This window comes from Oryctolagus cuniculus, chromosome 3 (assembly GCF_051225735.1).
Source record: "Oryctolagus cuniculus isolate XC-2025 breed Fujian yellow rabbit chromosome 3, ASM5122573v1, whole genome shotgun sequence".
Lineage (NCBI taxonomy): Eukaryota > Metazoa > Chordata > Mammalia > Lagomorpha > Leporidae > Oryctolagus > Oryctolagus cuniculus.
This window is the reverse complement of record NC_142869.1, coordinates 47,998,642-48,023,392: the sequence shown is the minus strand read 5'-3', so window position 1 is coordinate 48,023,392 and position 24,751 is coordinate 47,998,642. Positions and strand designations below refer to the sequence as shown.

At 40.4% G+C, this 24,751-nt stretch overlaps 1 protein-coding gene across 4 annotated transcripts in view; it reads right to left on the bottom strand.

The window, feature by feature from the left end:
- TMEFF2 (transmembrane protein with EGF like and two follistatin like domains 2) overlaps positions 1–18,067 on the bottom strand; it is a 306,033-nt gene extending 287,966 nt beyond the window's left edge. For 3 of the 4 annotated variants that reach the window (XM_089330149.1, XM_008258851.5, XM_089330147.1), the window contains exons 1-3: positions 17,498–18,062; positions 15,022–15,131; positions 2,837–2,966 (exon numbers count right to left, since the gene is read on the bottom strand). In XM_089330149.1, coding sequence (XP_089186275.1) covers positions 2,837–2,966; positions 15,022–15,131; positions 17,498–17,669 — 412 coding nt within the window. In that variant the 5' untranslated portion in view covers positions 17,670–18,062. Of the gene's footprint in view, positions 1–2,836; positions 2,967–15,021; positions 15,132–17,497 lie in introns of all 4 variants that reach the window. The other variant, XM_002712353.6, reaches the window with a different exon arrangement.
- Between the last annotated feature and the right edge of the window lie 6,684 nt (positions 18,068–24,751).

Genomic DNA, 24,751 nt, shown 5'->3' with positions numbered 1-24,751 from the left:
TACTTGGAGGCTAACAGAACAATAGCATATTCTAAATGTTTGAGCACCGTCTGAAATATGATAATTACAACTGTAGAGTAAGCATCTTGCCTATTCATTATTAGTTTTCAAATAATTATATGTCACTGGGGAAAAATCAGAAAATAATGGCAGCAGTATTTTAGCTTGTGATATCCATGAATGTTTCAAAAAATTCATGATCTTTAAGAAAATTAGCATTTAATTTGATCCAAATTAAATGGCTATGAAAAAAAGAAGGAATATATTGGGAAAATGGTCGCATAAATCCAAAGCATCATTATGAAACAGCTATGGGAATCTTTAATGTATTTCTACTATAAGATGAATCTTCTTGACAAACTGAGAGATAAATAGCTTACTATAGTCTCATTAATAAGATGCAAACACTGAAGGAAAGGAGTCATGCTGTTGGAATCTGGGAAACTAGTTAATGTGTTTCTTACAAGACAAAAAGTTAAATCAACAGCGAGAACATTAAGTAGCCCAGAAGGATACCATCTTGTGAACAACAACTAAAAACATTTGTAAGTTCAATGAAATATAATAAAGACAGAATTAAGTCTTTTGTCATTTATTACAAGAGATCAGAACTTGCTACCTCCAGTCAGTGTCAAATAGCTTCAAAATAAAAATGGAAAATCTATGAAGAAATGAATGAGAATCCTTTTTAGATCGTAAGTCAGAACCCCAATTTATTTACAGTCAGACGTAGTTAATCAAAAATGCTTTGATCTCTGCATGATTATTCAGATCAAAACTCTTTTAGATTTACATGTCAATGGAAGATGTATTCAGCAAGACTGGCTTACTAATTAAATCCTGTAGAAATCTAAGTGTATGAATGAGCTAAGGACAGATTATTCAATTGTTATTAAATTTTCTACTTAGCTACGGATTTCTTTTCATCACATAACCAGCACATCAGGGACTAGAATGGAAAGGCTTAAATGAATCAGGAGAATTTGCTGACAAGAAGTTGGAGTTGGCAAGTAAGAAGGAGAAATTTTGTTACCAACCATCACTAGCCATAACCACTTCTGGTCTGTTTATTATGACTATTACCTGCTGTTCCTCATTTGGTTATTGTGTGAGAAGGACAGACATCCATCATGATGCATCATCATGCATAAGCAAAACCTTTCCTCAGTATTCTGTGGTATTTGACTACATCCTCTCTGGTTTCTGGGAGTCCAGATTACCATTTTTTTCTATCCTATGTATCCTAAAGTGTTGCTTTTAAGTTTTTATTGCTTAGGTATTGCTAAAGGATTTTTCATAATTAATTTGCTCCTTGTCTATCTTTCTAGTTCTCATTCCTTACTAGCAGAATAGCAAGCTGGTCCCTTCCATTTCTTATGAGGGAATACTGCCCAGAAACTCTCACACACTGCTGTCACTTTTACTCATTATTTCTCACTCACAGGCCAACAGCAATGACCTGTTGGCTCTAACAAATAAGAAGCAAGTGGAGCACCAGTCCAGCTTCCCTCCCCACCACTCTTCCAGAAAGAACATTCACATCCTGAGGCAAAAAATTGCTTTGGAGAAGAGACTACTTAAAAGCCAGAACCAAACAAAAAAGCCAGAGAAATGATACCAGTTCCTTCTGGTAATTTTCAGAAACCTCAGTACAACTTAGAATATCAACAATTACTGAGAACCATTAAGCTGAAGATAATCTTTTCAAAAATATGAGACTTTTCTCCATGCTCATTTGTCATCCTTCTCAAGTCATCAAATATTTCACTTTTCAAAATAATAACCCAGAGTAGAAGCACCCATTATCTTACAGGTACTTTTGAATAAGATAGACTTTGCATAACACTATTCTTTATTTTCAGTTTTGGAAGGATTATTTATGTCATTATTATTTTCTCTGAATATATATCATTCAAATTCTCAGAAATGATGAATTATTCCTGAAACATGCTTATTTGCCATGAAGAACAACTATTATTGGACACTATGCATATTTTAATAAAAATGATTTTGATATATCAAGTCTAGCCTGAAATCTCAACTCCACTTTTTTTTTTTTTTTGGACAGGCAGAGTGGACAGTGAGAGAGAGAGAGACAGAGAGAAAGGTCTTCCTTTGCCTCAACTCCACTTTTACACTTTGCTTCTTCAAGCTCAGCTTTATCTAGTTTTCTTCCCTAACCACAATCCTGTTAAACTTTTACAACTGTAGTACACAAAAGGAAAATCTAAAGAGCATATGAAATCAATTCCTTTTCAATTTCTTTATAGCTTTCTTGCTACAACATAACTCAAAAGCTATGTAGAATCCCAGGTTAACTGTATCAGAAAGGATAGATGCCATCAGAAATTATATCTACCACAAATACTTTCTTCAACATAATGTGCTAAGTGGCAAGAAAAGCATTTTATAGAGTTGCTAAGGTTAAAATTTTAACTTCAGAATTCAATCCTGCAAAACTTCCTTCTAGCAGATAATATTATCATTTTAAATAAACAGAAAAACTTTAGCCATGCATGGATAGATTTCTATATATTTGGTAGCTGGGAAGTCAATCAAGGTCTCTAATTATATTTGACTTTCATTCAACTATCATCACTTCATTAAATAACAAATATTTAAATTAACTATTGTCTTTATGGTAGAACTCTCTTTATTCTAGAAGTGATTTGGAAATAAAAGACCAAGAATAATGCATGACCTGTACAAAAGAACAAAAGAAATGTTTAGTAATTATATAACACAACTCATTTACTTTGAAATAATAGGAAACATCACACATGGCTTTTTGATTTGAAATCCATTCAGAGGGTTTTGTGGAGAATCACATACATACCTGTGGCACATGATCCTTCTGACACCACAAGTATCTCACTCTGCTGTTTGCATGCAGCCTGTCGCAGGTAACACTCGTTCTGGTAGCTCTCTCCATTGGAGCCACACACAGGCACATAGTCACTGTTGCACTGGGTAACACAAAGATATAAGACTATCATTAGTACTGGAGTTTTATTCCTCTGACACTGTGAATAAGAATTATAATTTACCAAAGGAAACAGACTTGTATTCATTTTCGGTGATTCCCTTATACCATAAATCTTTGTTCTTGTAAACTCATCATTTAAAGGTACATAAATGAATTTTGAATCATTCATCAGTCATTTGATTAGATAGAAGAAACAAAAATCATCTAAATTCATCAAGAAACTCCAACAAGGTGACTGGGAAAATAACAAGAAAAAGGTATAGCAGAAAATGTATCAATACCAGTTAATAATGTTTTTCTGCGATATAATCTGCCTAACTTGGTGGAAACATCAAAATGTGCTATGATATTGAAGCTATTCAAAATAAGATAACATCTATCTATGTTTGAGGAGGAAGTGTATTTAATCATTATTAATTTCTGTTTTTAAAAGATTTTGTTTATTTGAGAGGCAGAGTTACAGATAGTGAGAGGCAGAGACAGAGAGAAAGGTCTTCCCTCCGTCGGTTCATTCCCAAATGGCCACAAAAGCTGGAGCTGCACCCATCCAAAGCCAGGAGCCAGGTGCCTCCTCCCAATCTCCCATGCAGTTACAGGGGCCCAAGTACCCAGGCCATCCTCCACTGCCTTCCCAGGCCATAGCAGAGAGCTGGATGGGAAGAGGAGCGGCCAGGACTAGAACCAGTGTCCACATGGGAAGCTGGCACAGCAGGTGGAAGATTAACCTATTGTGCCATGGCACTGGCCCCAATCATTATTAATTTCTAAAAATTCAAATAAGATCATATACTGATGTTTACAAAGAAACAGGACAATAGGATACAGTGAAAATATTCAGCTACTACTGAACCTTTACTACTGTTACCTTTACTGATTATTTCAAAGTATGACTTGTTTTATTTTATATATATATATATATATATATATATATATATATATATATCTCACCATACCAGATTTTAATACATACTACAGGGCAGTAATAATGAAAACAACCTGGTACTGGCACAAAGACAGAAGGCAGACCTATGGAACAGAATAGAAGCTCCAGAAATCAATCCACTCATCTATAACCAACCTATTTTTGACAAAGGAGCTAAAATCAACCCCTGGATCACGGACAATATCTTCAACAAATGGTGCTGGGAAAACTAGATCTCCACATGCAGAAGTATGAAACAAGACCCCTACCTTAAACCTTACACAAAAATCCACTCAAAATGGATCAAAGACCTAAATCTACAACCTGATAGCATCAAATTACTAGAGAACAATGTAGAACCTGTGCAGACATTGGCATAGGCAAAGACTTCTTGGAAAAGGCTTCAGAAACACAAGTAACCAAAGACAAAATTAACAAATGGGATTACACTAAGGTAAGAAGCTTCTGTACTACAAAATAAACACTCACAAAGTGAAGAGGCAACCAAAGAAAGGAAGAAAATATTTGCAAACTACACAACTGATAAAGGCTTAATATTCAGAATCTATAAACAGCTCAAGAAATTCAACCACAGCAAAACTAACAAGCCCATTAAGAAATGGTCAAAGGGCTTGAACAGGCATTTTTCAAGAGCAGAAATTCAAATGGCCAACAGACACTTGAAAAAATGCTCAGGATCACTAGCCATCAGGGAAATTCAAATCAAAACCACAATGAGGTTTCACTATACCCCAGTTAGAATGACTCTCATAAAGAAATCAACAAATAACAAACGCTGTTTAGAATATGAGGGAAAAGATACCCTAATCCACTTTCGGTAGAAACGTAAACTGGTATAGCCACTGTGGAAGACAGTATAGACATAGCTCAGAAATCTAAATATAGATATACCATAAGACCCAGCCATCCCACTCCTGGGAATTTACCCAAGCCAGAAGAAATCAGCATATGAAAGAGCTATCTGTACCATCACATTTAAGCAGCTTAGTTCCCAATAGCTGAGCTATGGAATCAACCCAAATGTCCCTCAACTGAAGACTGGATAAAGAAATAATGGTATATATACACTATGGAATACCAATAAACTGTACAAATAAATGAATCCTTTCTTTTGCAACAAAATGGATGCAACTGGAAACCATTACACTTAGTAAAATAAGCCAGTGCCCAAAAGACAGATATCATATGTTTTCTTTGACCTGTGGTAACTAATAGAGTACCTAAAATATAATGTATTGGAGTGAAATTGGCATTTCGAGATTTGATATTGTTTATAGCACTGGTGTCTACTGTTGAGGAACAGTGTTTCTTTCTTTATACTATTTGTTGAACACTTTACTATGTGTAGGGTTAACTTTATGATTATAAAGTAAATGAAAATAGATCTTAGTAAAAAATAAGAATGGGAATAGGAGAGGGAGGTGGATGAAGGGTTGTTGCATGGGTGGAAGGGAGGGTAGGGTGGTAAGTATGACTGTGTTCCTAAATCTGTATAAAAGAAAAACATGAAATTTGTATACCTTAAATAGAATATTAAAAAAGGAAAAAATTATGTATTTCATACAGAGAAAAGTTCATTTTAACAATCTCATTATAAAAATGTACACATTTTACAGTGGAAATTAGGCAACCTACAGGGTATAGTCATCACAACATAATCACACTCTAAGGCATTAGAGATAAGTAGCTGTGTTCTATACTTGCTAATTACGCCAGGGAGGTGATTATCTCATGATTACCACGACTGATGCACTTCATTGTTTAATTATAACAAATGTAATGATTGAGATGGTTATTAGCAAATGCTCACCTATGCCAGAAACAAAGGAAGGAAAATTATACAGTCAGAAACATGTGAAAGTTTTTGAAAATGTTCCTATATCCTACTTTTAATTAAAATATTTGGATTTTTACATGCTATAACATAGAAAGCTAATTAACGATCTATTAGATCATTTGTCTACAGAGATATGTCTAGAAAAGTTTAAACATATATATCTTAAAAACCCAAAACTTTATCATAAATGAACTTCAGTTTAAGGATTTATATGTTCTTGAGACAGGCATTTGGAGCAGCAATTAAATAACCCCTGGGAATGCCTTCATGCCATATTGTAGAGGCAGTGCCAGTTCCGTATCCTGCTTCCTGGTAATGCTCACCCTGTGATGCTGCAGTGATAGTTCAAATACGTGGGTCCCTGCCACCTACATGGAAGACCCAGATCAAGTCCAGAGTTACTGGCTTTGGCCTGGCCTTACCCTGACTGTTGTAGACACCTGGGGAATAAACTACAAGATAGAAGATCTCTGTCTGTCTCTCTGCCTTTCAATTAATTGCAAATAAACAAGTAAAAACTTTAAAAAGTGATCTCAACAGGATGATAATCTGATTGATAAATACCCGAGATTTCCATTTTTATAAGTATCTCTTTATATCTTCTTCCATACAATATCTTACTTTCTTATTTACAATCCACCATTTAACTTTTTCTTTTCTTCAAAATTTTATTTATTTGAAAGAGAGAAAGAGAAAGAGAAAGAGAAAGAGAAAGAGAAAGAGAAAGAGAAAAATGAAGTGAGATCTCCCAGTTGGGTACTCACTCCCCAAATATCTGCAACAGCTGCAGTTGTGCTAGGGCTGAAGTTGGCAGCAGGGAACTAAATCCAGGTTCCCTACATGGGTGGCAGGGACCCAATCACTTTAACCATCATCACTGCCTCCCAAGGTACACATTAGCAGGAAACTGTAATATGGAGCTGGAGCCATGATTCAAGTCCAGGTACTCTGAAGTGGGACACGAACATAATAACCTCTTGGCTACATGCCCACTCCTAACACTTGTTTTCTAACTTCATAGCTTAATAATAATTAGCCTTATCATCCTACCAATTTAAAAATGGCATAGGTCAATGTTCTTTGATGAAAGTCTTATGGTCTTTTACCTATTATTGAATAACTTAAATATAACATCTACAAACAGTAAATTCAAATTTTATAACACTCATATTATCATGACCAAAATTGCTTATGAGATCCTTTAGCATTTATTTTAAAAACTCCTTTATCTTTATTTCTATAATTTACAATACATTCTAGAAGCCCTCTAAAAAACAATTCTTTTGCAAAGTAACATATTAGTTTCTAGATCCAGTCTACTTACATGGTTACAGTTTAAAAACTGATATGACTAGAACTTTTTGCTAATATTTCACTGATTTAACTCATTAAAGAGTTCATGTCTGATTAAGTGATTCCTGTGTAAAGGTTGTCATCTGCTAACCTTGCAAATTGTTTTTTGACTTACATCTAAAAACTGAGTTACAATAAATCAGAGCATCTTCATTCCTACTCAAAAAAGAAAGCAATTGCAAAATGTGTGGGAAGAGTTTTATTTTCCAATGAGCAGTACTGAAGAGACAGCCCATGAATTGGGCTGGTGCTCATGTCAGAAACATGGCCAGGAAGGCAAATGGATGGAAAAATGCTTGATAAATGTGCTGTGTTCAGGACTTGGAACTGGAGAATATCAGTAGGATTTATGGGACTCTACTAATACTACAATGGTTTCTGAGCATTGAAAGAGACTAGAAAGAAGGAAACAGATGGTGTTGTCAATGCCAAAAGACTAGCTCACCTCTCAGATGAGGGTGTGCAGGGCTAGACTGATAACTTTCTTACCTTTTAATCTCCATCTCTAACTCTGGTTATAATACTTTGTGTATAGTCTATTTGGGTCCACATTTTGTTCTCTCCAAATCCCTAATATTTCTCTGTCCATTTCATTTATTTCTGTGGATTACTCAAATGTGGAGTCAGTGGGCTGGTAGTGGTGAGTGGGAAGTATTTATTATCTCTGTCAAGTGCTATTACACAATGCTGATATGCATCTTAAAATATCGAATAAACTGATAAAGTGTTCATATGCCGCTTCTGAGGGATGCAGCAAGCCAAATACGAACAGTGCTAAAAACAGAGTTGCCAAGTTCCATGCACAAGCCAAAAGGGAGATTTGTAGAGCTGAAAAGAGCTTAACTGTAGATTATCACCACAATGTTTTTGGCCCTTAGTACCATGACTTGCACTCATTAATATGAAGAACACAAGAAAGAAACATAGTCTAAATCATTAAAGCTCAAGAGTGGGCAATTATATTTCTCTTCTATTTCTCTCACTGTCTTGGAGTAAGACTCGCTGTATATTACTAAACAATTAAATATTTAACACATTTAAAGCCTGGGCTTCCAGTTATCTGAGATATTTGGTGAATTAATGAAATCATATTTTAAAACATGGAATACTTGATAATACTCACTTATCAAAAGAAATACAAATTATTTGCCCTTCATGAGTGTTTTCACTAGCAGAGTCATCATCTAACATCAACACCAAACCATGGCATTTTTAGAATCAGAAAACAAAGGAAAATAGGATAACCCTAAGCATGAAAAGAGGCCAACTACTGTGTTAAAATATGCCAAATTATTGGAAACAACTTCAAGTGGTAGCCATGATACCACTAAGCTTCATACAAAGGGACAGACTCAGATGTTGAGTGACTTGCCAAAGGCCACAGAGTTGGCTGGTGAGAGAGGAAACAAGACTCAAGCCCAGATGGTTAGGTCCATAAATGTATGTGTTGTACAAACTTCCTCTCAGGCTAAAAAAATGATTCCATTTTTTTCTTAAGATGTCTTAAAAACCTTGTTTATTTTTCAAATATGTGTTTTTTTCAATAGAATGACTTTGTTCCAAAATTTCCACATTGCTTAAGAAACCAGCTATGCACTACACTAGTGGATTCAATAAGTTGACACACTAGAATATATGGAATTCATTTTTACTACAAATGAATAAAAATGTATGAGTTTTCCCTATGATTTATTGCTTGTTTGGCTAATAAGGACTTTTTTTGGCTGAGATTTCAGCATCTAGAAGCTATGGATGACTTATGTTTTATATATTGTCAGCACCTTCCACAGAGTCTGGCATGTAGAAGGTGTTCAACAGATGTTAAGTGAATTCAGTTATATTCCCAGTTGTCAAAGCTTAGGGGGATGGCTTGGGATGTGGTATATTTCTTTTCCAAAAAGAAAGAGATAAAAATGTTGCATGCGTTCCAATCATTTGACCACTCCAAAAGTATCTTCAGTTCTCTATGACCACATTTCCTTACGTGAAAATGTTAGGATTTGAAGTGTGGACAGGACTCTGACTATGGCAGAAGGGACTGTGTGAATTCCTACGGGAAGTCATTAAAGAACACAGATTCTACCTGTCACTTTCTCTTCCTTTGGGTGCTTGCTCTTGAACCTAACCATGAGGTTGTTATGAAGAAGCTCAAACTAGCCCATACACAAAGATCAACATGGAGGAGAATGAAGGTCTCCAGTTGACAGACAGATGAGACAGAGTCCTGAGAAGAGTGTAGCACAAGACTTGGAAATCCCTATCAGGTCCCCCATCCCTTCCACCCCACCCAGCTGATGCCAAACAGAGCAGAGATGAGGTGTTTCCATGAAGACCTGTCTGAATTGCAGACTCATGTACAATATAAATGCTCATTTTTAAAGCCACTTGGGTTCTGGACAATTTTTTAGGCAGTCTTAGCAACTGGAACTTGCAGATATAAAGTGGTACTCATTTAATAAAAATATTATATATCTCAATTAGGTAGTGTCTCAAAAACCTAAGCATTCAACAAATTAAATTTTTTTTTTAAATGTTTGTATTTACTTGAAAGGCAGATTGAGAGACAGACAGAGAGGGCGAGGGCGAGGGCGTGGGAGGGGAGGGAGAGAGAGACAGAGAGAGAGAGAGAGAAAGAATCTTCCACCTCGTGGTTCATTCCCCAAATTCCCCCCAATAGCCAGGGCCAGACTAGGCTAAAACCAATAATCAGGAACTCCTACCAGGTCTCCCACAGGGGTGGCAGAGAACCAAATATTTGAAGCATCATATACTGCCTCCTAGGCACATTAGCAGTAGCTGGATCAGAAGTGGAGTAGCTGAGACTCAAACCAAGCACTCACATAAGGGATGAGTGCATCCCAAGTGGTTGCTTAATCTACTGCCCCAAAACTCCTCTCCCAGATATCTAAATTATAAAGTGATTATTGATCACTGTATGGCCAGAGCTTTCTATGAATCACTGTATGTATGTCCTCTTTCTTTTTTCCCTCCTTACCTCTCTCACTCCTTTCCTCTTTCATTTAAAGAGATCATCCATTCATCCATCTACTGTTCCTAAATATTTATCCCCACAATTGATTTACCAGGTGAACAGCCTTTCCTTTGGTACACAGAAAGTAAGGCAAGATGCATGAGACTGTATGCAGTTTTGGAACTCATATCATCACTTCACAATTAGTTGTACAAGTTGAATATCCCTTTTCCAAAATATTTGTGATCAGAAGCATTTTTGGTTTTTGGGATATTGGAATAAATTTTATTGCTGGAGAATTTCTAATTAAAAATGTGAAATGCAAAGTTCTGAATCTGAAACATTTTGAGTACTCTTGCAGTGAGAGATAGGGAGAGAACACATGCAATTGATTCAGATTTCAGAGCATTACAGATTTTGGATTTTTGGATTATGGATGCATAATCTGTAATGCTTTGGATATTAAGAATTGTCTATTTTAAATTGGTACTTTTGTTGTTACTGATATTTTCATTTGCATGTCTAATTTTCTTGGCTAGTACAACTGGATTTGGTGTTAAAGGACCTTGTTTCTTATTCTAGAATCAACACTTAGTGTAAATTACTTATACTTGCATTTACAGGTCTTAATTCTCTCATCTTTAAAAGAAGTAAAAATTTATCTCACTTTTGCAAAAAATAAGAGATATTCAGATGTTAGAAATCTGTTCAAGTCATCTAAAAAATGAAGATATATTAAAAATATAAAAATATATATTTCCTTCAGTAGTCTAATAATAATCCAAGTTGCAAAACACTTTTAGATTTCTCTTTTAGATTTGTCTCTCAGACAGAAAGACTATCATTTTATCCTATTTTGAATGGAAGGATTCATGCTTTGTCTTAGGATGCAGGGAGAATCAAAATTGAGAATAGTATATAGAAAAATGTATCTTTTCAGGACCTGACCCTTTTTTATCAGATACTAAGGCAAAAACAAACAAAAACCACAAAAATCAAAAAAACTCAAATTATGTGAAGAGTATTGGGAAATGATTGAATGAAGATATTCTTAGCTTAAAATATTCTATCACACCTGATATGACTTGTACATTTTTCTTGATTTTTAATGTCACTCTACATCCTTGGCATGTTCAAAGTCTAAATTTTCTCCCACTAGATTAAAAACTATTGTAAAGAATATACTAATAACAGTACTAATCCAGTGGTAAATTTAAGATACTACAAGTATTTGGATGGGAAATTCATATTTTAGTTTCTTACTAAAACTTGCATTGCAGGTCCCCATATATTCCATTCAACAGTTACTTCAATTAATGACAGGCCGGCGCCGCGGCTCACTGGGCTAATCCTCCACCTTGCGGCGCTGGCACACCGGGTTCTAGTCCCGGTCGGGGCGCCGGATTCTGTCCTGGTTGCCCCTCTTCCAGGCCAGCTCTCTGCTGTGGCCAGGGAGTGCAGTGGAGGATGGCCCAAGTGCTTGGGCCCTGCACCCCATGGGAGACCAGGATAAGTACCTGGCTCCTGCCATCGGATCAGCGTGGTGCGCCGGCCACGGCAGCCATTGGAGGGTGAACCAACAGCAAAAGGAAGACCTTTCTCTCTGTCTCTCTCTCTCACTGTCCACTCTGCCTGTCAAAAAAAAAAAAAAATCAATGAAAAATTTAGTGGTTGAACAACATATGAAAAAAGGAAATATCTTTGCTGATGAAAGATTTACTAAAATCTTTTGGAGCAGCTGAATATTGAACACAATCCCTTAATGAGAGAGTCATACATTTCCATTTAATTGAAATCATCCATTTAGAGTTCTATCAACTCCTTTTCTATTGTAAAAATTTCAGAATCGAGGTTTTCCATGTGAAGAATGCTCTTTCTGGTTCAGTTATACTGGTTATGAGTTTTACTTCTTGTATCTAACCTTGACTATAAACATAAGAAAATTTGTAAAAATCACAAACTAATGGAGGAAATTAATTCTACAAAATCCTGTGGTCCTTTAATTACTGATTTCGCCAACTGTTTTTTTGCTATAGTTAACATTTGGGGAAAGTAGGAAAGGAGTTCTCATGCTCCATCTCTCCCATGTTGTTCCTTGAAAGAACATAATTACATTGTTCAGTGTGGCTGGAGACCTTAGAAGCTGATGTCATATGCATACTAAATATGCATATATTACTAACAGTATACTATGGTCTTGAAGACTAGTTTAATCACAGGGATATTTACCCACCAGGAGGTGTTGCATTTTACAAGTATCAGTTGTTTGTGTTTCTTAGAAAGAAAAACATAATGACCAAGAATCTTCTGGTATATCTAAAAAGTCACTCAAGTTAGAGGAAGTTACTTCACAAAATTTGTGGAAATTCCAATAAAAAGAGAAACTTACTTTTTGTGCAAAAAAATTTGAAGTATATACAAATGAGGAGGGTCTTAAAAAGTGTTCATGCAGAGTGCATGTTCTAAAGAAATTGTGCATGGCCCCAAACGGTAGAGTTAGAAATATACCAGGGGATTCCAATTCAATCCCATCAAGGTGGCATGTGCCAATGCCATCTCACTAGTCCAAGTGATCAATTTCTGTTCACAATTGATCATAATGATAGGACTAAGAGCCAAAGGGATCACATTAACAAGACTAGTGTCTGCAAATACTAACTGATAGAATAAAAAAGGGAGAGAATGATCCAACATGGGAAGCGAGATACACAGCAGACTCATAGAATGGCAGATATCCTAAACAGCACTCTGGCCTCAGAATCAGCCCTTAAGGCATGCGGATCCGGCTAAAAAGCCCATGAGAGTATTTCAGGCATGGAAAGCCAAGACACTCTGGCCAAAAAAAAAAAAAAAAAAAAAAAAAAAAAAAAAAAAAAAAATGACCTAAATGAAAGATCTCTGTGAGTGAGATCCCAGTGGAAAGAACAGGTCATCAAAGAAGGAGGTACCTTTCTCTGAAGGGAGGAGAGAACTTCCACTCTGACTATGACCTTGTCTAAATATGATCAGAGTCGGTGAACTCAAAAGGCTTCCATAGCCTTGGCAACTCATGACAAGAGCCTAGGGTGATTACTGATGCCCTAAACAAGAGTGTCAAATTGTTAAGTCAACAACAGGAGTCACTGTGCACTTACTCCTCATGTAGGATCTCTGTCCTCAATGTGCTGTACATTGTGATTTAATGCTATAACTAGTACTCAAACAGTATTTTTCACTTTGTGTTTCTATGTGGGTGCAAATTGTTGAAATCTTTACTTAATATATGCTAAACTGATCTTCTATATATAAGGAGAATCGAAAATGAATCTTGATGTGAATGGAAGGGGAGAGGGAGCGGGAAAGGGGAGGGTTGCAGGTGGGAGGGAAGTTATGGGGGGGAAGCTATTGTAATCCATAAGCTGTACTTTGGAAATTCATATTCATTAAATAAAAGTTAAAAAAAGAAATTGTGCATGGATTAAAAAAAATTTGCAATAACATAAACTTATCTTTTAATCCCATGTTCAATTAACTCTTTGAAGTACACTGGTATCTAAATACAAATTTCCTTATCTGCATCACTGGAAAGTTGAATTCAATCTAAAATATTTAAATTTCAACAATTCTAAATATTACATATTAGAGCATATTGTTAGACATGAATTTTGAGTTCAATGTTTCTATTGTCCCATGTTACACTTTTTTCTCTTCTCCTCTATTTCTTGTTCCTCCTCCTCCTTCTTTTCAGTCTCTCTTGTTTTCTACTTACAATTTTAGAAAGCTTTTTTTTTATGATTCACACATAAAGTTTTGTTTATGTGCTTCTTTTTTCATTGACTTTTATGTCAGAATTGCAACATATTTTTAGAGTAGCTCAATTTCTAGGGGAGTAACTACCAGAAGTCATGAGGGAAGTTGTTTGGATGGTGGATATATTCTATATTTTAATTATCAGGTTGACCATACGACTGTATTTGTCAAAAGTCAGGATTGTACCCCCGAAAATGAGTGGCTTAATGTACCTAAGTTATACTTAGGCTTGATATAAAGAAAAAGAAATAAATAGTTAATTCAACCACACTCAATGGTGAATACAGTATACTACTACAACAGCTATGTTATTTGAGGGTATACATGATTATGTGAACATTCTGAGAGGAAAGGAAGGCTTATAACTAACATGATTGAAAGCTTTGCTAAATGATGAGTACAATAATGACATTAAGGTTTCTATGCTTAGCAAATTCTAATAACCTAGTTTTGATGATACCATTATTGCAAACTTTCTTTTGTAATTTTTAAAAACTTTCATTAAAACAAAGAAAAGTGCATTTTTCTCACTTTCATGAGATTAATTGTGGCTCTCTGTTTGCTCATTTGGATACCTGAGAGATTTGGTGCTAATTGAACATGATACCCAGGAAATGTTAATATATATTGATAAGGTTCATGATTTTTAAATTAGTTTAGTAGGTCTAAAGTCACATTAATAGTGAATTAGCTTCAAAACTTAACCAGATTGCTTGGATAATGAAACTAAGGCCATCAAGACAAAGATCAATCAAGTCAAAAGATGAGACCTCCAATCAAAAAGAACAAAAGTACAAATCCACATTTTTTAACTCATCAACTATTTTGACTATCATTAATTGTCAGTTTACTCATAGAATGTATGCTAGAAGGGTCAAAGAAACATCAGTTTCCTTTGAGATCACAGAAGCACAATCTGAAGATTTCTACCACCAATGGCATTTGTAACCATGACATATACATTTCTCCAAAAAGAGTATATCTTCTAGACATCAGTTGGTTCTCCTGCCAGTACTTTTGCTTGGTGCTAGCTTTCCTCTTACTTGCATAATTATAAATTGTTAAATGATGGGTTTTAAAGGGAGATCCCTGTTTTGTACTCTCTCTAATGAATGATAAAATACAAGTACAAGACTTCTTACCTTGAACTGACAGACACAAGTCACAGTGTCTCCAATTCTTAAACATTCCCCATCGAATTTACAGGTATTGGTGTCACAGAGGAAGAGATCATTTTCTCTGTCATCATAACCTCAAATTTAAAGAGAATATTTCAGTCATTAAAAATGTTATGGATTTTAACAAAAAAGCAAATACTAGCTTTAAGCTTTAAAAAATTGCTCTAAATTTTAATTCCCAATCATAGCTGTACTGCAAGGTCACTCTCTACAGATAGTCTCAAAATCTAGCTAATTGATCAATATTCATTTCCATTTTTCCTCAATTCCTTTCCAGTCAGTCAATCCTCCTTAAATACTATTTTTGATTGTGATGGTTTACCTTTGGCTAATACTAACAGAGGTGAAGGAAGGTTTATCACTTGCTTCTTAGTTTCCTTATGTTTTGCTCATTAAGTGGACTATGTTTATGATCCCGAAATTCCACATTTTGGAAAAGATCCAGTGACAGTCTCTGAATGTCATTTTGCCAATTTTTCATCTTTATTGTTCTTTTGCTTTAAGGTCTGAAATAACCTCTTATTTGGAATTTTTCCAGACAAAGAGGAAACAAAGCCTCAATAATAAAGATAAACAGGCTCAGTGTTTTCTGTGATGGTCTGTCTAGCTCAAATGAAGATTGATCATCTCTAAGTTAACGGAGGTAGGAGGGGGGTGCCAAGTTCTTGACAATCTGCTTGAAAACCGGGTTCATTCTTTTTTCTTCCCAGCAGATACTTTAAGATAGCTGGCTAATAATGAATTTTGATTGCCCATCTCAATTTCACATTTAAATTACTTACTTCCTACAGCGGTATTATAGTTAGGGATGAAGCAAACCAGTCATGTTGAACTACAGAGCCATCAACATTTCAAACAATTCATTTTATAGGTCATTTAATGTTCATATAATAAATCATCCCCTAAAAACCAATTAGGCAATTGAAAGTGGAGCTCATTCTTTCAAAAAATAACATACATGTGTGCATGAAGCGAGAACCAGTTAAAGAAACATGTTTAGAGTTATAAAAATGTCAAAATTAGAAATTGCCCCAAACAGAACAAACTCCATTTATTGACTCAAATCTAATAGGGTTGCAAATCTCAACTTATCTTAAGAGATAAACTAGAATGATGTGGAATAATCTTCCTCTCAGAATTTACAACAATGATAACTCAGCACTACATATGCTTGCCTACAAGTTAGGGCTGGTGACCCTCTCCTCTCAAAAGTTACATGTGCTTTGGTTAACAAACAGCCCTAAAAGCCACTTTATTCAAGTCCAGAATTAACTATTGCAGAATTATATTTACAGAAGATGAAAAATTACACACAGTTTTGCAAAAACTAGAACAGACCAAATCTGGAGGACAACACCCAGGCGTGTGAATGGAGTTTAAAATACCAATGCAATCACCCCACAATTCTGCCCTATATACGGGCTGTCGTCCCGAAATGCGAAGCCACCTAGCAGGATTGCAGAAACTTTCATCCTCCGGCCCTGTTTAATTAGGAGGTTTCAGCAGAGTGAAGCCTGCCAAGATCTTCAGCCCAGACTCTAAAGGGATCTGAGTGATCATGAACAGTGCCTGACCCACTCCACAGAAACCTGTCCAGACAAGGAGGAGTCAGCACCCATCCAGGTCCCTTCCGACCTCCGCCCGCCTGCGCTAGAGCCTGTCCAGCCTCAGTCATGCTGGGTATGGCCTGGGCAACGCGCAAGGGGCTCCCTCCCAACTTCCCTCCACATGGTAAGATACTGGGGAAGCAAGAGAGGCATCTTTCCATCTCTCCGATGCAAAAACGGCTGGCAGCCAAGGAGAGGAGGAAGAGAGAGAGAGAGAGAAAGAAAGAGAGAGAGAGGACACAGGGACACAGAGGTTGATTCTCTTCAATCCCAGCCTCTGTAGAATCTATGCGACCTCGTCTTGAATGCGAGACCAGTTTACCCTCACAGGCACTTTTGCCAGGAATCAGCGATTCCGCTGCAGTCACCATTTGATTTACTGCCTTCTCGCTCGTTCTTTCGCATAAAGTTATTTCTCGCTCATCCTAGCCAGACTTTTTTTTTTTCTTTAATGATGGGAAAGGTTTTCTTATAGTGTTTCCCCCAGGATTGGCGCTTTTATCAGGGAACCCAAAAAACGTTGGCTATTTCTCAACATCCTCGCAGCTCCCATGGAAGTGCAAACATGCAAACAAGCGTTCTTACACCTGCACTTTCTGCCCATCCCAGGAACCTGCTCCCTGCCCACCGCCCACTCCCAGGCCTGGCACAATTTCTCCTGTGTCTCTGGATGGAACTGGGCGCGGTGTTGGGGGGGTGTCTCAAGGCTTGGGAGAAGTGGGGGGGGGGGCGGTGAGGGGCCGGGAGGCAGGCTAAGGGAGACTGGTCTTGGATGGGATGCGCGCGTTCTTCTGCGGGGTTAAGGGGGTCGGGGCTGCGGGTACTGGACTCACCAGAGCAGTTCCAGCCGGTGGGCGTTTGGCAGTCACTTAAGGAGGTAGGGAAAGCTGCGAGCTTCACCGGGCGAACTACGATGAGTAGCATCACCGGCAGCAGCAGCAGCCAGCAAAAGCCCTCGCAAAGTGTCCAGCTGCTGCACTGCCGCGGGGACTCCCACAGCACCATGACTAGTTCGCGCAACTCTGCAGCAGCAAACGGCTTCCGAGCAACACAGGATCGCGGCGGCCAGGCAGCGGGCTACTGGGCATCCCGCGGACGGCGGCGGCGGCAGTGGCACCCGGCAGGGAAGCCGCAGTCAAACGCAGGCATGATCTGGAGAGTTTCAGCAACATCCAGCGACCCGGCTCAGCCCCGGGAGCGACAGGGTGGTCCGCCGCGAAGCTGCGCCGCAGACGCGGAGAGCTGCAGCCATACGGAGCGGGCTGCGGGCGGCCGAGAGCCGGAGGAGAACCGGGTTCAGGGGCCGGAGGAGGGGAGCCCCGGGGAGGCAGGGTGGTGGGAGTCAAAGCGCTCCGCAGCCCCGCAGCCGCCGATCGCGCTCTGCCGCCCGCATCCCTCTGGCGTTTGGGAAGCAGCAGGTCCTCAGCCCGCCCGGGGTCACGTGGGAAGAGGCAGTCGGGTTCTGATTGGCGGAGCGGGATGCAGGTCCCAGGAGGGAGGGGTCGGCGAGGAGGTGCAAGGAGGAGGCGGCCACGGATGCCACAGATGGGCCAGCTCTCCAGGCGCGGGCCCGAGAGGGGCTAGGCGGGGACGGCGCGAGTGAGCAGCTCGGCTTCGTGGTGGGCGACCCCCACACTTAGCCACCACTCGCTGCGCGCTGCGCTCCAGGACGCCCCCTGCCGTGCGCGGGACTCGCGCCCCAGTTCATTGCGTGGCTCCCGACTGCGAGCGCCCGCCGCGGCTGGGTGGCGCCGCGTCGGAGCTGCAGATGGTGGGGGCGGAGGTGGTGGAGGAGCCGCAGCAGCGGGGCAGGGAGATCGGAAAGCGAGCCTGGAGGAGAGGGCGTCCTGTTGGCGCCCACCCGGCGCTCGGGCTGTGGGGACAAGCCGCCCGGGCAGTAAGGGACCCCGGCGGGGAATGTCACCGCGGAGACCCTAGGGACGTTTCTCTAGGGAGTAGCAGGGAGAAGGAGGGGGTGAGAGGCGAAGGCGTGAGAACAGCTCTGGCTGGCCCGGAAGCGGCAGCATCTCCCCCAGGATCCTGCAACCCCGAGGCTGCTCGCCAAGCCGACTCAGCCAGCCCTGCAGGCTCTCTCTTCTTCCAGTGTGCGCTCTCTCTCTCTCTCTCTCCCTTTCTCTCTCTGTTTCTCCTCCCTCCCTCTATTTCTACCCTCTTCCCCGTCAGGCCCCCCATTGCTTCCACCCCACTCCAGTGGCCAAAGGCTTGAATCCCTCTGCCCAGCGCACGCTCCTCTCCAGCCTGGAGCCTGTTTGCTCGGCCGTCGGGGGAATGCGGTCAAATGTGTTGCGAAGGTCAGGCTTGGTCGGGACATGGGATTCCAAGAGAAAGGAGAGCCTCCCCGGCATAAGCAAAGGGGTGCGTGGCCGTGCGCATCCGCCAGGAAGCGGCGTCCGGGCAGAGCAGGCTCTCGGAGCGGCGGTGCGGGTGAAAGCCGCGGGCGTGCGCTCTCGGCGGGTCCCGGCCGGTTCTCCAGCGACCTGGGCGCGGCGAGGAGGTGTCGCTCGGAGGGAGTCACGGGCTCTGCGCGGTTCCTCCTTGTGCTCCAGCGGACGCCGGACACCGGCGTTGCGGGACCCGCCTTCCGCCTGGTGCATCCTTCGCGCAGTTAGGCAGGCTCCTGAGTCTAATGGCATTTTACTCGCCAGGACTGAGAGCTTTCCGGGACAAGGATGGAGGGGAGCGCCTTTCTCCCGTGACTCGGGTCACCCTTGCAGCCGCGGTGGTTTGGATGCCCTACGAGGAAGAGTTTTGGTTTTTTTGTGTGCAATTGTTAAGTGCTTCACGGTTCTACCCCCCCACCCCCCGCGCACTCTTCTCTTTCTCCCCCTCCTCCATCTCTCTCCACCCCCTCCCCTTTCAAGATCCCTCGGATCCTCCCTTTTTCTTTCTCTTTAAATCCCCCCCCCCTTTCCGTATTTCCTGAATTTAGAAGAGCATTAGAGGCAACGATGCGTTTTGAAAACGGGGGCTGTCATTCCTTTGCAGACACCATCAGAAAAACAAACTGTGCCCCAGGAATCCTTTCAAGTACTTTAACCTCTAACCTCCTCCTGCTTCTTTGCTTTTTAACTTCTCCTTTGAGAGATGTGATCCTGCAGCACCCCTGTGCCTCAGAGGTCTCCTTTTTTACCCCCAGTGTGAAACCTATGCCTTTATCTTGCATCTCCGCCTCCGTCCCAAGACTATCCCTCACCCCCACCCCCCACCCCACTACCCGCCCACCTCCACAGCTTTCTGAGTCTGTCTCTCACTCCTGGCAATTAGGCAGCAGATCCCAGCGTTCAAGGCGGTGGCATCTCGCTCCTCACCGGCGAAGACTCCATTAAAACAGATCAATTTGACCAGACGTTGGAGGCATCAGAAAATTGGCTTCTAGACAGAGCAACTAAATTCTTTAAGGAAACGGAATGCCCATTAGATAGAGCTGCCAACTGATACTGCACACACACACACACACACACACACACACAGATAATAAAGGATTCAGAGATGTCTTTCACTGCAGCCTTGCAGGAAACAGAAATCCAGGCTTAATGTGGATCGAGATTTAACAGCTCCACCGTGCAGAGTGGGAACGTGTCATTTTCCGTAGCAAGGCTTCTGTGGTAACTAATCAGGCTTATGAAAATAAGTCATGCTTGAAACTAAAGGCAAAGACTTTTAAAGTGTTTTATGCAGTAATTATGATAATAAAAGGGGACCTGCTAGGATTTCAGTGCTTGGCTGTATGAGTAGAATCTTACAGAACCTCTTAGCAGAGGAAAACTGTTATTGAATTCTCTGTTAAGTAAATTTTTGGCATGCTTTCCAATAATATGTACTCTTCCTGAGACATTTTGCCCAAAGTAACTTAAAACTCCAAAGGAGTTAATTACTGGTTGTGAGTGGTTAACAAATGCAGTTGCTTCCACAGAGGTTCTTTAAATTATTAAACAGTTTGAACTAAAGCCTTTCCAACCGGAATGCTGTGATGCTGTTGCACTTACTATGTACTTAGTGTTATAGTGCCACCAAGAAACAAATTCTGGAACTGGCAAGCACCGCCAAGTGGCAGAAGAACCTCGTTGACTGAACAGAGCATTGTATGACTGAATATGTAAATAAAAATGCGTGCATTATTTAGGCTCATCATTAGGTACCAAGAAAATAGACAGGCACTCCATTTAATTGCAGTAAAGATTGGATTAGTGCTTCAGCATTTTCCCAACAGGGTCAAATCAGTTTACTTATTAGAATTACATTTAAAAGTAGGTCTGTGAATTGTGTTTTGTATTGTCTATTATGATTGCTAGTGGTATCATCCCGTCATACTCAGCATTTGAAAAATTCTCATTTTAAAATAATAAATGGTATTACCTTTCAATATTCCTGAGATAGGACAGTTTATTTGTGGCATGCACATTCTAGAATTAATAGAAGCACAGAGTCAAGTTGCCACATTTTAAAGTAGATAAAACACAGAGTTGTTTTTCCCCCAGAAAACATTTTTAGGAGTTTTTTTTTCCCAACATGGATGTGGAAAGGATATTATTAAGATACCCTTTACATATCATAATTGAACAAGGACAGGAGGACAAGAAGTAATTTCAAACAAGAATAATTGGAGATAAATAAAATCTAGGAAAATAGGACACACAGTGATCAGAAGAGCTCTCTATCCTTCCGGATTGCTAATACTTTCCACTTTAGTTTCAATAAAAGGAAGATGTATAGTATGCTCCATGGGTGGCAGGCATCTTGCCATGCAAGGAGAGTATTATATTTACTTGCTTTTTAATTTTAATTTTTAGAATTTTTGATAAACATGTGACACTATCTTCAAGTAATCCCTGCAACATCTCTGTGAGACAAAGAATATCATTATCTGTGTTTTAGAGAAAGGGAGTGACTTTAAAAGCATCAGGGAAACTTGCCTCAACTAACAGACCTAGTTTGTCGGACCTCAGAGCAGGAGGCCTCCGTCACCATTCTCTGCTGTGTTGCCACCTCTTCAGCCTTCAAGAAAGGAAATGGAAACGAGAAATACACTGTTCATGAAACCTCTTCTTCTCTGCCTTTTCTTTGGAGTATCACTAAGACCAAAACTTGTTAAATCTCAATCAGGAGCCGGCGCCGTGGCTCAATAGGCTAATCCTCCACCTAGCGGCGCCGGCACACCGGGTTCTAGTCCCGGTTGGGGCGCCGGATTCTGTCCCGGTTGCCCCTCTTCCAGGCCAGCTCTCTGCTATGGCCAGGGAGTGCAGTGGAGGATGGCCCAGGTGCTTGGGCCCTGCACCCCATGGGAGACCAGGAAAAGCACCTGGATCCTGGCTCCTGCCAGGATCAGCGCGGTGCGCCGGCTGCAGCGGCGGCCATTGGAGGGTGAACCAACGGCAAAGGAAGACCTTTCTCTCTCTGTCTCTCTCTCTCACTGTCCACTCTGCCTGTCAAAAAAAAAAAAAAAAAAAAAAAAAAAAATCTCAATCAGAGCAGCAAGATCCAGTGACAATTTCTGTTTTTTTTTTTTTTTTAGGTATGCAAATTTTGCATTGGAGAAATAGTGGGCAGTGAGCCACTAAACTAACAATTTAAAAAATTACTGATGTAGTGGCAGGCATTGGACCTTGTGTTTAAGATACCAGTTGAAATGCCTGCATCCCATATTGGAGTGTCTAAGTTGGAATCTCAGCTAATGCTACATAATCTAGAACATCCCAGGAAGAAGCAGGTGATGGCTCAAGTAGTTCTGTTCCTACCCCTCACCCACAGTCTCTAGCTCCCCATTTGGCCTGCCAAGCCCCAGACTTTGTGGGTACGTGGGAGTGAACAAGTGGATGGGAGAGGCCGGCGCTGCGGCTCAATAGGCTAATCCTCCACCTAGTGGTGCCGGCACACTGGGTTCTAGTCCCGGTCGGGGCGCCGGATTCTGTCCTGGTTGCCCCTCTTCCAGGCCAGCTCTCTGCTGTGGCTAGGGAGTGCAGTGAGGATGGCCCACGTGCTTGGGCCCTGCACCCCATGGGAGACCAGGAGAAGCACCTGGCTCCTGCCTTCAGATCAGCGCGGTGCGCCGGCCGCAGCGCGCCAGCCGTGGCGGCCATTGGAGGGTGAACCAATGGCAAAAGGAAGACCTTTCTCTCTATCTCTCTCTCTCACTGTCCATTCTGCCTGTCAAAAAACAAACAAACAGACAAACAAAAAACAAGTGGATGGGAGATATCTTTGTCTCTGTCTCTCTCTCTATCCCCTTTTCTGCTTCTGTGTGTCAAATAAATAAATAAATAAAACTGATTCAGAGGTCCTACCTCAAGGCTGCAAGTGACGCAGGGGCACTGGTATAATTTTAAATGTTTCCCCATTGATTTTAACACTCAGCCATGGATGAAAGCCATTGTCCTGGGAGAAGGAATGAGTGGTAGTTTCTTCATTTTACAAATGTCCAAGTTTCAGAAGAAAAAGTAATGTTTTCCTTTTTCACTTAAAGCTTTTTAAATATACCTCTTAACAAAATGTGTTAAGATACCTAACCAAAGCAATATGAATTAGTGGTTTCTCTAACCTCTTATCAGTTCAGAAAAAGGAAAAGAAATTACTGAAAGAGAGCTAGACTTAAAAAGCATTAGTCATGGTAATACAGTTGATATCTTTTTAAAATCCACAAATTCAAATAGTCTTCCATTGCTATTATTTTCATCATAGCCTGATTTTAGGGCTTAGTCCAATACTTTCTTAAAATTTATTATGAGTTTTTATTTTTAATTTAGACCTAATAGCTAGAATCAATTTCAAGTGACATTGCTTTTCAGGTCAGTCTTTGGCTACTCCTGGCTTTTGTTGAGCTCAATTGGAAGTGAAGAGTTAGTAAAGGTAGTTCTTTCCAATTTGTGATATTAACACCATCCAGTCTTTTATGTTCTGAGCATTTTAGTCATTTATTTCTCACAATAAGCCTGGACCACTTCTCCCTCTGCTATCTGTGACACTGAGTTTTTCTCTGCTCTTACTTGTGAGAGTGGTTTCTGAAACACTACTGTTCTCAAACACTTTGCTGCTCCTTCTACCCATGTGTTTCTTTTACAGGAGGGGAAGGAAGAGAGGGAGGGAGGAAGAAAGGAAAGATGAAAAAAATTTTTTTTTGACAGGCAGAGTGGACAGTGAGAGAGAGAGACAGAGAGAAAGGTCTTCCTTTGCTGTTGGTTCACCCTCCAATGGCCTCTGCGGCCGGTGCATCGCGCTGATCCGATGGCAGGAGCCAGGTACTTATCCTGGTCTCCCATGGGGTGCAGGGCCCAAGTACTTGGGCCATCTTCCACTGCACTCCCTGGCCACAGCAGAGAGCTGGCCTGGAAGGGGGGCAACCAGGACAGAATCCAGCGACCCGACCGGGACTAGAACCTGGTGTGCCGGCGCCGCAAGGCAGAGGATTAGCCTAGTGAGCTGCGGCGCCGGCCCGGCCCAGGAAAGATGAATTTGAGAGACATTTCATATAAACACTGTATACTGGTAGCCTCACAATGTGTATTTACATATTAAAGGCTCTAAGGAGCCTATCAGTAAAATCAAACCAAAAGACATTAAATAAAACTAAACACCTGCTTAACTTTATTGAACTTAGGTTTTCCAATATTATTTGATCATGGACTCCCTTTTAGCAAGTAAACCTGACAATACTCTATAATAGACTATGGAAGTGAGTTTCCATGCAATACTCTATTAGTATCAATAGTTTATAGGAATGAGTATTCTAAAAACATTACTGTGACATTTTTGGTGAGAGGGCTGGTCACTCCTTCTTCTCTCTTTGCAGAAACCTCCGTAAAGTCAAGTTACAGTCAGATTTTGGTTGTCTGTAAATGTTCCAAATAAATAGTAAATAGTACTGTGAATGTTCTGCAACACTTCCACAGCTGCACTCCTTGCCATCATAATAATTTGGGGAAGATGACTAAAATATCAAGCTTTCCTGTACCCCACTACTTCATTATCACTTCGAAAAATTTGAATCTATTATATTTTATGTAAACTCTAAGTTAAATACTATAATTTCCCTAGTAGTGATGGTAACACAGGTGTCTGGCAATAATGCTTTC